General features: G+C 39.3%; 1 protein-coding gene across 1 annotated transcript in view; it reads right to left on the bottom strand.

The window, feature by feature from the left end:
• Nucleotides 1-15467, bottom strand: part of DARS1 (aspartyl-tRNA synthetase 1) — a 79078-nt gene that overhangs the window by 20406 nt on the left and 43205 nt on the right. Inside the window, exons 5-8 of the mRNA XM_006117048.2 lie at nucleotides 13892-13994; nucleotides 12512-12592; nucleotides 11771-11830; nucleotides 1453-1564 (exon numbers count right to left, since the gene is read on the bottom strand). Of these exons, the coding sequence (XP_006117110.1) occupies nucleotides 1453-1564; nucleotides 11771-11830; nucleotides 12512-12592; nucleotides 13892-13994 (356 nt within the window). The remainder of the gene's footprint in view (nucleotides 1-1452; nucleotides 1565-11770; nucleotides 11831-12511; nucleotides 12593-13891; nucleotides 13995-15467) is intronic.

The raw sequence follows: 15467 nt of genomic DNA on the forward strand, positions 1-15467 counted from the left end.
TCAAGAATATTCATCTTTATCAAGACGCGCAATTCGTCAGCTGTTTTGCCAGTACATACTTGTGCGAAACTGGGTTCTCGAACTATGCAGCAATGAAAACGAAATACAGAAATCGACTGAATGCTGCGCGAGATATGCGAATCCAACTTTCTAGTATTAAACCAAATATAAAAAGAATTTGCCAAGAAAAGAAGAAAAACCACTCTTCGCATTGAAAACTATGAATATAATTAATATTATCTGATAGTTTTATTTTTTGTACATATTTAATATGATTTTTGTTGAATATAAATGAATGGTGTTATATTCAATATGTTGAATTTAAATGAATGGTGATCTCATGACCGTATTTAGCATCTTATTACTACCAATTGTGGTGTACTGGCAGTCTGTGTGTGTTTGGGTGTGTTGTTTTTTTTTCCTTGACAAACTTAATCCCTGGCTAGGGGGTTCCTTGAAATTTTTCTGAGTTTGAAAGGGTTCCGTGGTCAAAAAAAACTGGGAAACACTGCTCTAGACCTTTAATCATTTTTGTTGCTCTTCTCTGGACCGTCTCCAATTTCTCCACATCTTTCTTGAAATGTGGTGCCCAGAACTGGACAGAATACTCCGAGGCCTATTCAGCGCAGAGTAGAGCAGGAGAATGATTTCTTATGTCATGTTCACAACACAACCGCTAGTACTTTGCCCTGATATAGTACCTTCCATCAGAGAATTTCCATAAACCTTAGCAACATCACTGATGCATCACAATGTTCCTGGCCAGTTCATACCATCTCCAAATTACAGATGGAAAAAGTGGCACCGAGGTGTTAACTGACTTGCCCAAAGTCACACACAAATCAGTGGCAGAGCCAAGAACAGAACCCACATTTTCCAACTCCTACTCATGTGCATTAGTCATCTGGCCACTCTTCCATGCCACGCTATGCTAAATAACCTTATTTTGTTCTTTACAGATGTGACAACTTGCAATATTTTTTTTACTAAAGAACAATCTTCTGTATAGTATCAAGTGATATGGTGGCTCCTCCTCCCATAGAGAAGCTGCATACAAGTCTGCTCTTGTTAATGCAACGTGCATCAGATTTTAGATTGTGAGTACCCAACATTCAAGAGTGTTCAGGTTCAAGAACAATTTTTGTTTGACTTGACAGAATCTTTATATGCCCAGGAGAGACTGCAAGTCAGGTAAGAATAATCCTTTGTCTTCAGGAATGCCAACACTAAAAAGGTACAAGCAGCAGATCAACTACTAACATACATATAAGGATAGGAGAAGAACAGGACACATTGTTTCTCCTTTCTAGAAGATGATATGCTAAAAAGATAGTAACAGTTATTATTTGTTAAAAAGAAAAATTCTCAGCCACCAAAATATCAATCCAGTATCACTGTGCTAAGTAAATGCCACACCTCAGATTTGTAGTTGGCAATTAAACCACACAGTACCTGAGATGATTTTGGGAGTCTGAATTTCCACAAACCCCTTGCGAATGAGAGTTTCTCGAAAGAGCTGACAGATACCAGACTGAAGATGGAAGACAGCTTGACTAGTAGAGGTCTATAAAAAGGAAATAAAATAATATATCTGGAATTAGTTTTGCTTGCTGAACTTTATTACTTTTGTCATGACCATGAGAACGTTTAAGCTATTCAATCAGGAGTGCTTATTATCCCATATTCCCCAACAACAAGGAAGAAGTCTCAACTGAGAATTACTGATTATCCATAAAATGGCAAAGGTAACAAAAGTGAAATCCTTTTACTTCACTTTACAGTGCATTCAGTTAAAAGAAGGCACTAGTTTGAATTTTACACCCTTGTAAAGAACCACTGAGTTGTGATATACATTATGTTTTTCCAAGATGAGATTAGTACCGTACTGTAAAAACACTAAACCAAAACTGATGCAGAAATATATAATGAATTTGCTTTAAAAGAATACAGGATAAAAACAATGGCCGTGGCAAAACACGTAAGGGAGAAAAATTTGTTCAGCCCTGTTAGACTGCTGAAATACAGGACCTTTGGAGGTGATGCAACATGAAAAAAAACATACCACACAGAAAATTTAAAATTTCCCACAAAATATGGTCAAGTAAACCCTGTTTGATCAGTCTTTCCCATGTGTGCTGCAAAATCTATACCACTTTTTTAAGTGAAAACTTGAAAAAAATTATTATAAGAAAAAAATTGTTATGCTTTTCATATGTGCAACAGTTAACCCATTTACACACATAACTGCACTAACTATTCCTATAATGCTTTTTGGAGCTTGGGTATGAAAAGGAAAGTCAATGCTGAAAAATACTTCAATACGTCAACACTGAACCGATATCTGATTTCATGCTTATAGAGCATGAAACCTTACAGTTAGTGATCTACGGATGTATATAAATATATCAAATAGCTCTTGCAAGCAACTGAAAGAACATTTTTTTAAAAAAAATTGGATCTGCGTCATAACACTGTTTACTACTTCTTTCTACACATCTGACTTTTCAGTTAGGTGAGGAGAGACTTGTGGTTTTTCACATGACATGCCACCAACCACATATACCCATAAACCAATCAAAACATATCACAATCATCCAACTTTAGACAGACAGCGTACTGAATATTTGAAACAAACCTAGGTTCATCTCCATCACAGGATGAATATTTCACTCCACTGTTTTGTTTTGAAAAAGAAAAACAGAAAGCTGTAAAATACTGTGGCCTTGTAATTATTTAGAATTTATTGGCATTTTATCAGTCTGATTACATAACTTGGTGTATGAATGGACGACACTCTCTTCATAGCTGCTGGAGTTTTCAAAGACTGATGTATTAACCACAATTGTTCTCCCAAAACTTTTAGAATGTGGAAACTAAGGTTTGTAACCCCTGTCCTGCTCAGTTTATAGGATATACTCACTTCAGGAGACAGGGGCGGATATAGGGCAGGGCGAGCAGAGCGGCCGTGGCAAAGGGAGGCCCTGCAAAATTGGGCTGCCCTGGGCCCTGCAAAATGGTCATCTGCCCCTGTCAGGAGACACGCAGAGATGCCAAAACAACAAAGTGACCCCATGTCTTTTGGGGCGTTGCAGTGTAGAGTGCTGTAACCAGACTGTGGGAATGATCCAGGGGGATATTTTTCTATTTCGCAATTTAATACTGAGAAGTTGGAAGATATTGTCCACCAGATGATGACCATTCAAGCCATCAGATTTGTGACCTAAATTGTCAATGCCTTATATCTGATTAGGAAGGAGATATAGACCATTATCAAAATGTTCACAAGGATAAGTTTCTAGAGTATTCCTTTTAAGTGGCTGAAAAATAATGCTTCTTCCATTTGTTTGATGGACTACCACCAAATGAGAGAGAGAATTCCTTGGCTACAAAATCATGAAAAATAAAGAAAAAAAAATGGGATTTTGCTATGCCTCTTCCTTCTCAATCTGAAAGCAATTATTTGCTTTGCAGCCTAAAGCTGTACACAGTAATACAGCCAACTGAGGTCTAGCCACTCACTTTTGCTTCCCCAAGAATTCCTCTTCTATTTTGTTAGCAAGACTGCAAAGCAAAGACCATGGCTTCTTAACCCCATATACAGTACCAAGTTCTCGTTAAAAAAGCATTAGTGAAAATTGTCATATTGTCAGACCTGGAGACTGGTGCTTTTATTTAGTTATATAATACGTACAGCACAAGCAGTGACAAAACAACCCTGTCCAAAATGCCTCAATGCTGACCTGACAGGACCATCTCCAAAGGTGAGATGGTAGTTGATTTTCAATGCTCATTCAATCACTGGCTTCTCTCTGGAGACTGCCAACAAGAGTACCTATTTAAAGTCCATTGTGATGTGAAAACCTATTCAGCAGGAATTAGACAAGCCACCAACTCATTTCACACAGGCTGCTAAAGAGCCATCACAAGACCAATGTAAAATGAATTCAAATTGCTGCCCTAGAAGTGAAAAGCTTGGTATCCTATTACGAGTTTCCTGAACCAGCAAGTCCTAAACTGAAGACATGACAGACGATTCCCTGTCAATATGAAACAACACTTTTCTAAAATAAACATTTTGGTGCAGTAAAATAAGCCTTAGGAAAACACAAACCTAAACTGAACTGGCTAAAGAAAGGAGTTCAATCTAAGGATGTTAAATTGTGGTTATCTGACTAATCATGTAGTCAATATAATCTTTATCGACTACATGATTAGTTGATAAGAACCACTCTGCAAAACCTCAGCAGGAGTAACTCCAGGAGCGGGCTTCAGCAGGCTCTGGGAGCTACCCGTGCAGTGGCTCTGCATTTTAAATGGAGTAAGAGCCTCAGGGCTCTTACTCCATTTAAAATGCAGAGGTGCAGCATCCTGGACTAGCGCAAGCCAGGACTGCTTGGTCCTGATTCATGCTGAGTCCAGCAGCCTCTGTGCACGGCCAGCCCTGGCCTACGAGAACATCAGCTGCTGCGGGTTGCTGCTGAAGCAGCCTCTGTTGATGACCGCCAGGGCTGGCCGGTGGCAGAGGCTGCTCCAACAGCAGCCCCTGGCCGTCACAAACAGAGGCTGCTCCAGCATCTGCCCCTGTTGGTGGCAGACAGGGCTGGCTGTGGACGGGATAGGGCTGGACAGGAGGTGAATATGGCTGGCTGGAACAGTTCGTGCACACAGCCAGTCCAGGCCACTGCAAATAGGGGCTTCTTGGCGGCAGCAGCCTCTGTGCGCAAGGGGGGCCCATTCTCCGCTGGGAGTGCCACAGACAGGGGTTGCTGCTGGAACATCCTCTGCCCATGGTGAGCCTTGACCTGCCACGGGCAGAGGCTGCTTTGCTGCAGCAGGTGGCACCGCGGAGCTGGAGCTGGGGGACCTGGCTTTTAATCCTCCCCCTCCCCCCCAGCACCGGCTCATCCCTCCCCTGCCCATTGCCTCTATGAGAGGTAGTGGGGGGATGTGGGGGGGGGGGGGGGAAGAGAGGGAGTAGTTGATACTCCAGTCAACTACCCGATTAGCTTATGCTGAACGGGTAGTCGACTATTCGCTAACATCCCTAGTTTAATCTGTCACCTTGCCTTAACTGTCTCTCTACTGATGTATATATCATTGTGGGGGTTTTAAAGTTGTGTGTAATACTGTTACATCTGCTACAATACCTAAATACAAAAGAATAAATTAAAGACAGTGATAAGCTTTCACTGTGAATTATTTTTTCTTTTGCCTTTAAAAAAGTCACACCATTACAATTATTTTTGCTATAATAGAAAATCAACCACTGATATATTGGCAAATTGCATTGTCGGAATCAATTTTGCAGTCTGTGAAGATTCCTTCATGGAATTAAAGTGGGTAATTAAATGGACACATGCCACTTATGTTATACCCACAGCAGTATTCATGTTTCAAGTAGGTGTTCAGATTTGGTTTCATGTGCCAGCTCATCACCTCTATCACAAACAAGGGCAGAAATACTGCTAAATTGAATCTCGTGGTTTCTTCCTCATAGTCTCTTTCCATTTTCTGTTTTCTATTACTATTTTTGGCCATGTTAATAATATGAAGTAAAATTAAAAATAAATATATAGTCAGCACATTTCAGTCAAAAGGCGCTCTGTCTAAAACAGAGTGACTGTAGCCATACAAAATACCTAGAGAAAAAATGTTCTAATAGTCTTGAAGGCACTTAGCATCTTGAAGGACTGAGTTATGAGTGTTGGAATTTGAACTAAGAGATGCAGAGCCGGGAATTATGAGTTCTAATCCTGTCCCTGATGTGGGCTTGTTCTGGTACCATTGCAAATCACACCCCTTCTTCCTTCATTTTCAGCTCTGTAAAATAACAGCACTCAGTGAATTCAAATGGATGTAGGAGAGGGAAGATTAATTAGTTGTTTGTAAACCTCTTTACAAGACAGATATTAATTTCATATTTACTACTATGCTTTGGATATTAAAATATTTCCAGTCTCTCAAATAGCATACTAAGAGCTTAGTATAGCTAGGGCTGTTAGATACTGTGCAAATGAATAGTTATGAAACCTTAATGGTTACACAACTATTCGATACTGCCCAGGGGGTGAGGCAGGCTGCCAGCCAGTGCACTCCTGGCCCCACTCTTGCCACCCCACACTGCTGTCTCTGTATCAGAGGCAGCACTGCAGGCAGAGGGTGGAGGGAAGAAGAGTGTGGAAGGTGGATCTGGTGCTTGTGGGGAGCCAGCTTTTAAGTCAGCTCCTGCCCCCCATTGCTGCCTCTGATATGCCTCGCATAATCGTTTACACCACGGCTAGGCAAGATGTGGCCACGGGTTGGATCCGGCCCACTTAACACTTTAATCTGCATCTAACCACTTTCTATTTATATCTTGCTGCCTATGCCACCAAAATTCTAGGCGGTTGCTCAGCTCAGGCAGCAGGATCTTATTTAAATGGCTCCCGGTCGCAGAGCTACCCCAGCAGAGGCTGGAGCCACAAGCTCTTTGTTGTATTTTTTAATTCAAAGCCTCTGGCCCACACAACTTTGGGGGGAGGCTAGTCCACAGCCCTGGCCTTCCTCCCTAGGCTTCTCCCCTTGCGGGGCCAGAGCCAGCCCATGATCACATACCAAAATTCATTAAGTGGCTTCACTGCAAAAATGATTGCCCACCCCTGGTCAACATGATGACATACCTAAGTATAGAATACCAAGAGCTCATTTATCAGATGGGAGACCTCCTCACAATAATTGCTGAAGTGGTGTTTATGTCCAACCAAACTATCTATTTTTTTAAATGGCATGCAACAAGAGTAAACATTATTTCTGTTTATTCTGCAATGAATGAAAAGACAGTGCAGGCTCAGGATTTTTAGTTTAAAACATTTGTCATTCTAGCATGTTAAAGAATATTTTTATTCAGGTAAAACATTTCTTCGTGTTATCGGTAAACTAGTTAGAACTACCAGTTAGTTAAAAGTTGTACTCCATACATTTAAAATTGGCAATAACATGCTAGAAATGGCCATCACTGGATACATGTATTAGGAACTTTGACAAATCCAAACTGTTAATTACTTTATACTTCAATTTTTACATTTAGCTTTTTATAACCTACACTACTTGAAATATACAAATAGGCAGAAAACAATTCATAAAAGGAATTCTGAAGCATATACTGCTGCTTTTTGCCTACTATCACTGACTGATTACAAAAAAAAGTTCTTGCCAGGCAATAAAACATGCTTTTAAAAATCCTTCAGGTCTCAATCCCAAAAAGGTTTGAAACAAACTTTGTTATTTTATAACAGCAACAGTAAATAGGAGCTAGAACTTTGTTTTTAAAATGTTAGAGACCATATTATAACTTCATTCCATTAGTATAAAAGGAAGTAATGAGATCTGCTTCTTCATTCCTGCTTACTCACTTTCAGAAAAACTTACAGCTACTGAGGAAATTGAATGCATCATATAGCAAAGTTGGGTTTGAAGCCACTGAATATTTTGAAAGTATCATGTTTAGATCAGTGCACTTTTGGACTGTCAAATAGTATGCTTTAAGTCTAAATTTTACTACAGGTTCCAAGCTATACTGCTCTGAAAAAAATCCCTACAGTATAATTGGTTCTGTGAATTAGGCTTAATGCAGTTCTGCATGGGCACACGAGATGTATGTGACCTAGCTGCAGAAGCAGACCTGATAAAATGCAGTGTGATTGGAGCCAAATTTCCCATTCATGCAAGACTCCTGTTGAAGTTAATGAGTATTTTGCCTGAGTAAGTACTCCAGGATTTAGTCCATCATTAAACTATGGCAAGCCTGAATTGATTTGCCATTCCCCAGACAGACACACTCCAGGAAACAGAACTCTGAAGCTGTCCTTCATCTATTTATAACCCTCTTTTTATTCAAAAACAGCTGTGAAATACTGGGGTAAAATTCTGATTAGTGGGGTGCAGTGTAAATCTTGACTGCTTAATAACGTGCTGAAGTAGCTTTTACCTGGGCTGCTCACAAATAGCCTTCTAAGTATGCAAGCCCTACCCTGCGTGCACGTATATAATTGTACCGCCCGTTCCGTACTCCTGAATCTTCCCCCCTGAAATTTATGTCCTGTACTGCCCAGCCCGCTCTGAGATTGTACAAATATATTTAGTTCATTATTCTTTGAGGGAATAATATATTATCTTATCGTCTTAAACAATTACCCAGACACTTCAGCTTAAACACATTGGATTAGATAAAATAGCACAAGTGTATTAACTTCAAAGAGATAGATTTTTAGTATAAATAATGAGGCATAAAAATTAGAAATGGTTACAAACAGATACCTAGTAGTATCTACTTAACCAAATACAAGTTGAACCTCCCTGGTCCAGCACCCTCAGGACAACAAGGGAATTTGCCAGACCAGGGAAGGTCAGGCATCCGGGCTCTCCCAGGACTCCCCTCCTGGCTGCTGCCCTGGGAGAACATGCAGGCCTGACCTCCACTAGCCCACCTGCCTGGCTCTGCTGCTCTCAGAGTTCTTCTGCCCCCAGGTTTCTCCAGCCCCACGCACCAGGTGACAGCTGCTTCTTGGGTTCCCTGCCCCCAGGGCACTGGCCCTGAAGGCTGCAGCTGACCAGACCAGCTCTGCTCATAGCCACTCTCAATCTCCGGCTGGGGCTCTCTGGTCTAGCAACATTTGTGGTCCTGCCCAACCAGCGATGTTGCCGGACCAGAGAGTCCCAGACAAGAGACAGAGAGTCCCAGACAAGAGAGGTTCAATCTTTATCTTAATTGCAAAGCAAATTTCCTCAGTACATATCTCAACAGATTGTTGACCAAGCTTTCATTTCAGGTCCCCACACTTCCACTCTGAGTTGAACAGCTACTATCCTTTGTTTTCTTTGGTACTATGTCAGCGACAGACAGAGAGAGTGGAGGGGTATCTTAGGGTGACCACCCCAATTATTTAAAATCCTGTAATCCGACCTGGTCCTCTCAAAAAGCATTTTCAGCTGGGAGCAACGCAACATTCCATCTAGTAAAGAAAGGAAATTGTACTCTGTTTCTTTACTAAGGGCAGGTGTACATTATGGGGAAAGGTCAACTTAAGGTATACAATTCCAGCTACATAAACATACCTTACACCATGCTAGTGTGCCTTCCTCACTGCAAGAGGGGAGCAGATGAAATGCTCCTGTTGACTTTGCCTACTTTTCACAACAGGAATACCAGAGTCAATGGCAGCGCTCTCAGCGCTCTCAGTGACCTGTAAATCGAACGCCAAAAGATCAACTGGCAAGGAGCTAGATTTTTGTCCCTCCCCATTCCTTGCAAAAAGAATGGCCTCTTAGCAGATAATTGGTCCATGAGCTTTAGTGACACCTGGCTACGGTATCAGCTGTCCTTTTGTTTTGGAAGAATTGATTTACTACTCCTCAGACCTATTCAGAAAACATGTTCATAATTGTACATATAATGGTATGTACATTTTGGCATATTATTGATCAGGAAGGCATACCCTGTACATGTTATTACCGTAGTGTGATGGTTCTGAATATAGGGACATATTCTGTCACAATGGACTTTTAAATGCAAGCATACAGGAGAGATAGGAGGATGAAGAGGCAGTAAGAGTCCCGTACCAACCTATTCTTATGATTCCAATTCCAGAGTAGTGAACAAAATGTTGATTCAATATTTTTAATCCTATAACAGTAAAACATCATATTGAATCATTCCAAACTGGGATATATTGTTTCTCAAATCACCTCCCAGTAGCCCCTTTAATGAACTTTATAAATCAGTACTCAGAGCGGTTAGTGGCTGTCTATGAAAGTGGCTATTTTAGAAGGCAATGACAGAATCTGAAGCTTTTACATTATTTTTTCCCTGATACTCACCACAATTTTAAAATAACATACATGGCAAATCTGACATTTACAAAAGCCAAATATAATAATTAAAAACGAATACCTAAGTTTAATCAAGGTCCTTTGCTACATGTCCTGTTGCAGACTTCATTTTGCCCTACGAAGCACTACCTGATAATTTATAAGAGAAAAGTGCTTGATTGGATAATGTGTGTTCAAAGTGCAAAATGTTAGACGTCCAGAGTCAACCGAAAGGGACTTAAGTTATTTTTAAATTGTGCCATCCAATCTTCCAAGCCTCTTTTCCTGAACTAGACAAATGGTTTAAGTGTGAAACTTTTGTATTTTTAAAAAGAAAGACCCTGACCTTCTTGTTACCCTAATCTTCCTTTTTGCTGAACAAAGAGAAGATATATCTTCAGCAGCAGATTCACTGAGTTTTCTCTTATTAGTTGTGTTCCATATATGAAGGGAAGCTAAGGGAGGAGCAGAGGCAGTGGCTATCGAGTCCTGGGTCTGAAGATCCCCCCCCTCCAGCTTTAGATGTTTCTCATAGTCACTAGATTGTATCTGAGATTATTGCCTAGCAGAATCCTATTTAGATGACACGGTCACTTAATCTACCAAAGTAATTTCCCATACACTCATACCTTTGTTCTCTAATTAGCCTGGGCAGTCCTATCTATTTTGCTTACATATCAGTAGTTTCATCCCCATCCACACTTAAAAAGAATCTTAACCAACTGTTTACGCCTAGACTTTCATAAATTGAGAAGCAACACTTGAAATGTAAAGGAGCTAGTAAACCTAGTCTAATTTAGCTAGTGCATAACTGTTCTATACAATGTTTCCTACTACCCAGTGGATTTTTAATTGCATCTAGGAATGTTTTTTGCTATTTAATTTAGGATACTGTTCCTCACTATGATCAAGATATTTTTCTCTCAATATCCATCTTAAAATTTCTCTTCTGTAACATTCTCTCTCATTAGTCTGAATTATGCTTCTTGTATCATACCATGCTCCTCTCCCTGAATTTTGTATTCTTCAAAATATGTACACTTCTGCCCTGTTTCCCAATGGCCATGTCTACTCTGGCACTAAAACCTGGTTTGCCAGCCTGGTTCTAAACACAGTTCAAGACTGGTTCAGGCTATTTTGTTTTAACATACCATTGTGGACAAGACCAAACCAAGTGTGGAAACTACATTTCCTTAATCTGGAACATAATTTCTAGACTGTTTAATTTTGATTGGACCCCAGCTGTTTAAAATAAGGTCGCTTGAGCTAATATAAAAAAATGTAGTTAAATGGTCAGCAAATACATTTTTAGACCCCGTGTAAACTGTTTAATTGTGATCTAGTTAGGTTGTATGTATTTAGTTTGTTCAGTCTTTCCTAATAAACCAACAGCTCCAGTTTCCTAATGATTTTTGCATGTTTCTCTAAATTTTTTTAATAATGGGGTACCCAGTATTCTTGGTGTGATTTCACCACACCGTCATGGGAAGGCATTCTGATTGTACCTTCATTAGGATTATTTAGCTACCATTTCTCATCATTGCTATCAATGGTTTAAATTCATCAATAGGAGCAACGGTGGACTAGCTAGTGCAAGCAGGGTTAAAACCACGCCATCTAAAATCTGCTCAGACCACATCTACCTGAATAGGTCTTGAAACATTGATGGATCCCTGAGTCACACTAGCACTCCCAGTACTGCTATCATCAGAGAAAACAACCTTATAATGAAATCTTGGTAGGAGTTTAATTCAAGTGCATATGTTTAGCACAAATATTACTAGTGTAATAGCCCCCCCCCCCCATGTTATTTATAATGATCAAATGAACAGAACAATGGTCATGAACTCAAATCCTGGAATTCTCACGGATATTAAAGTTCTATATTGCTGCAATTAATTGTACAACAAAAACAGTTCCTTACCCTCAGATCAATTACTCTGTTGTCCAGCCGCGTATCTTGGTTTACAGTAGCTCTTCCTTCCTAAAAAGTTGTACAAAAGTATGTAATGAAAATATATACACAGAAAGAAATACATTCAATGGACTGAAAAACACTTTGGTTATAAAGCAAAGGGATATTTGCAAATTCAGTGGAAGGACTTTTAATACTATTTTGAAGGATTTAGTAGAACAATTCAAACAAGAATTCAGGTGGCATCTTTATCTCTGTCAATTTCTAGTATAAAAGCAGTTATTTTGGAAAATAATTCCATGGCCTGTGTTATACAGGCGATAAGAGCAGATGACCACAATGTTCCCTTCTGGCCTAGCAATCTATGACCAGTTCTTTGTTCCCAGTGTGATCACAAGTGTTCAAGATGTGACCTTTCACAATGGCTACAATGCGTAAACTAGTCTCAGGGATTTCCAAAAACATAAAAACATTTTTTCCAAGAGTACTTATTTCAGAATGAGGTCCTGTAACACTAACTGGTACAAAAGAACCGGGTCTGCAAATTATTTAGCTCCAACTACCCACTATACTACATCAAGTATCATATAGATGAGAAGATTTCAGAGAACACATATAAACTGGATGTAAGGGAAGTTAAATCAAAGCCAAAACAGCAAAAATCACTGCATTAAGAAGTACTTTCAAGTTTTTGCTCAACTACAAATACAATGAAAATTCCCAGGTGTATTAAGGAGAAAAAGTTTTCACCTCATCTCCTTCCACCTCAGCTCGAACGGCATCATCCAGCTGCAAAGGCAGTCGGGGCTCAGCCAAACTGATCACATAGATCTGAAAGTGAGACAGTAACAGAAATAGCATAAAACCACGTTCAAAACAAGGTATGATCTACAAAAGGGTATTTCTGGCCCAAACATGAAACGGTGTTTGCATAAATCGTTAGCTGAAAGCATGCAATTTTACTCATAAAGTCAAAAGAGGGAGATGTTTATTTGGTGTTAGTCTCATAGCTATACTGGAAACACTTAGTATAATTTCTTTCCTCCATAACTAGGAAACAATGCATTTTATATCATTTTATAGAGTAAGCACATCAAAGAGACACTTTCTAAAGGGGCAATTTATGACTGGGATTTTGGAACCTGAGAGATCACATCAGTTTTTTTCCCTTCTGAGGTAGATAATCTAACAGAAATTCATATGGTATCAAAGTAAGACTATAATGGCAATATGATAATATGTGCGTAAACACAGATTAAAAGACATCTTATACTCTAAATATATGGTGAGGCATTTGTGGGCACAGTCACAAAAATCCACAGGCTGCCTGTGGATAATGCATGATTATTAAAGCAAATTTCATGGAACTTTTATTATGTCTAGGGGATTTCCTTAGTATCCTTGGCTAAACTGTAACTTCCCACTGCACCTGTGTAATGTGTTACACACTGGCTGACTGCTGAACTCCACCCCCAAAGCGACTGCATTTTAGCAGTTTGTATGTGTACAGTGTGAGAAGTGCTAACATATCCTTTCGGTGAAAGATGTCACGTAAATGTTAAATACTAATTCTAATCAAACTGCATTTCCCCAGCCTCAGATTGTAAACTATGGGAAATGTATGTGTTCTCCTATTTCATAGTCGCATCCTTAGGCCACTGATTTACCCCTGCAAAGGGGACATATGCATAGCTCCTCTGTATCCTAGAAGACATATGCATTTGTCTGTATCAAAAACAAACAAAAAATCTGGGTTTATGCCTACGAACCAAGAGGCAGATTTGTATGGCTAGAGTTTGCTATTAACAAGAATCAGAACTGGCAGTGAAAGCCAATCCTAGCCAAAGCGTTCTTGCTAAAAACATCAAAATATGGTTCCAAATGAGTATTTCTTAAAGAACAGATGGAAACCACAAATTCGCAAAGTCTCTCTTGCAAAAAACAAACCCCAAAGTGCTCCATGTTTACTGTATTAAGCATTTAAGTTTGTGGTTTAATGCAGTTTACTGTAACAGTCTACAAATGTTATGGGTGATCCTTTACTAAAAATATAAATGTAACAGTTTTTATAGGTTTGAATAAAAAGTTGTCTGATTACCCAGGTGCACTATTCGGTTAAAAACATGTTACCTTCTGAACATGAAGCTCAACATCTTGCTGAGTACAGCCTCCAATTTTCTGATGCACTTTCCTCACAACACCTTCAACATCCACAATGCTCTCTTTGTTGATGCTGTCAACAGATATATCCAGTTTAATAGTTTCATCACACTTTTACGTACTAATCTGGATACAACCACAAGAGGACTGTGATTTCTACGTAACAGTGGAACAATATAACAAACTAGAGCACTTTAGGTAAAGTCATTATTTATTATATACAAGTACTGAGATAGCAGGAGGTCTTTGCTATCTTCCCTCCAGCTGTAATAAATTAACAATGGGGTAAGGGAGAAAAGAAATTTCTTCTTCAACATTTCAAATTTGATTACTATTAATTCTGTTTGGGCATTTTTCGGTTTTCCTTCCTACCTTCCTCCTTCAAAGGGAAAGGTGAAAAGATTGCTCCGTAAACTTGCAACTGATGGAATTAATAGCAAATACAGAGTCAAGCATCTTTTAGGAACAGATTTCAAAATAAGATGTACTTTTTGCAGGCTTTGGAGTCTAAAACAGTGGTCCCTCAAATTACAGTAAGACTAAGGTGAGATCTGAACTAGGGATGTTAAAATGCATTTATTTGTATAAATATGTAAATGCTGACATTTTCAGCAGATACCCCGGCATGTAAATGTGGGGGGGAGGGGCAAAGGCAAGCACCAGCTCCCATTTCAACTCTTCTCCCTCAGCATTGCTGCCTCTATGGGAGGCACTGGGAGGTGACACATGGAGAGCTGGCTTAAAAGCTGGCTCCCCACATGCATTTGCCTCCTGCCTCTGCAGCCTATGATACAGAGGCAGCTTGGGTTGGGTGGGCCTGCCTGTAACAGAGAGAGTTAACTGATGAGCCCAGGCTCATTGGTTAACTATGTACTTGGCTACACATTCACATTCATTTAAGCTATAACTTAAATAAATCCATGTTAATATTATTTTTTAACCAAACCTAAATGCACATAAAGATATCTTACACACAGAGAGGTGGAGATACTAGCTTTCAGAGTATAAATGTTGGGGTTCTCAAAAGGGTTAGAAAATAAGCTAGTTTGCCAAGGCCAGTAAGATTGCATTCTTCATCCTTGCATTTCTTGGCCTGCCTTTTGTTGCTTCTGCGATAGGTAATAGATAACATATATTCTTGTGCTATAATTCCCCTATTTTCAAGTACAGAAATGATCAATTAAATTCAAAGATACACAGCTTCATTTGTCTATTTTTACTACTGAAATGACTGCACCAAGAAAAAAAAAATCTTCCTTTCTTTCCAGTGCTTGTCTTAGATTAAATAAACTTGTCTCAGAAATAAAGGAAGTTTAGATCTATATTAAATTCTCTACCATTTATATGGAAGAATCATCTCAAATTGACAAGTCACTTTTTTTCTAGGAGTGTATGCCTGTTTTTATTTTGTTCAGTGGTCGTTTTCATCAGTGATATAACTTAAATGTAACCAGAAATTTCTGGGTCAATATAAGTTGATGGTTCTATTTCCTTTAGAAGAGATGTAGCTAAATTTTATATTATCTACGTAGCTTCTAAGAACTCT

Source organism: Pelodiscus sinensis, chromosome 7 (assembly GCF_049634645.1).
Source record: "Pelodiscus sinensis isolate JC-2024 chromosome 7, ASM4963464v1, whole genome shotgun sequence".
NCBI classification, from domain to species: domain Eukaryota; kingdom Metazoa; phylum Chordata; order Testudines; family Trionychidae; genus Pelodiscus; species Pelodiscus sinensis.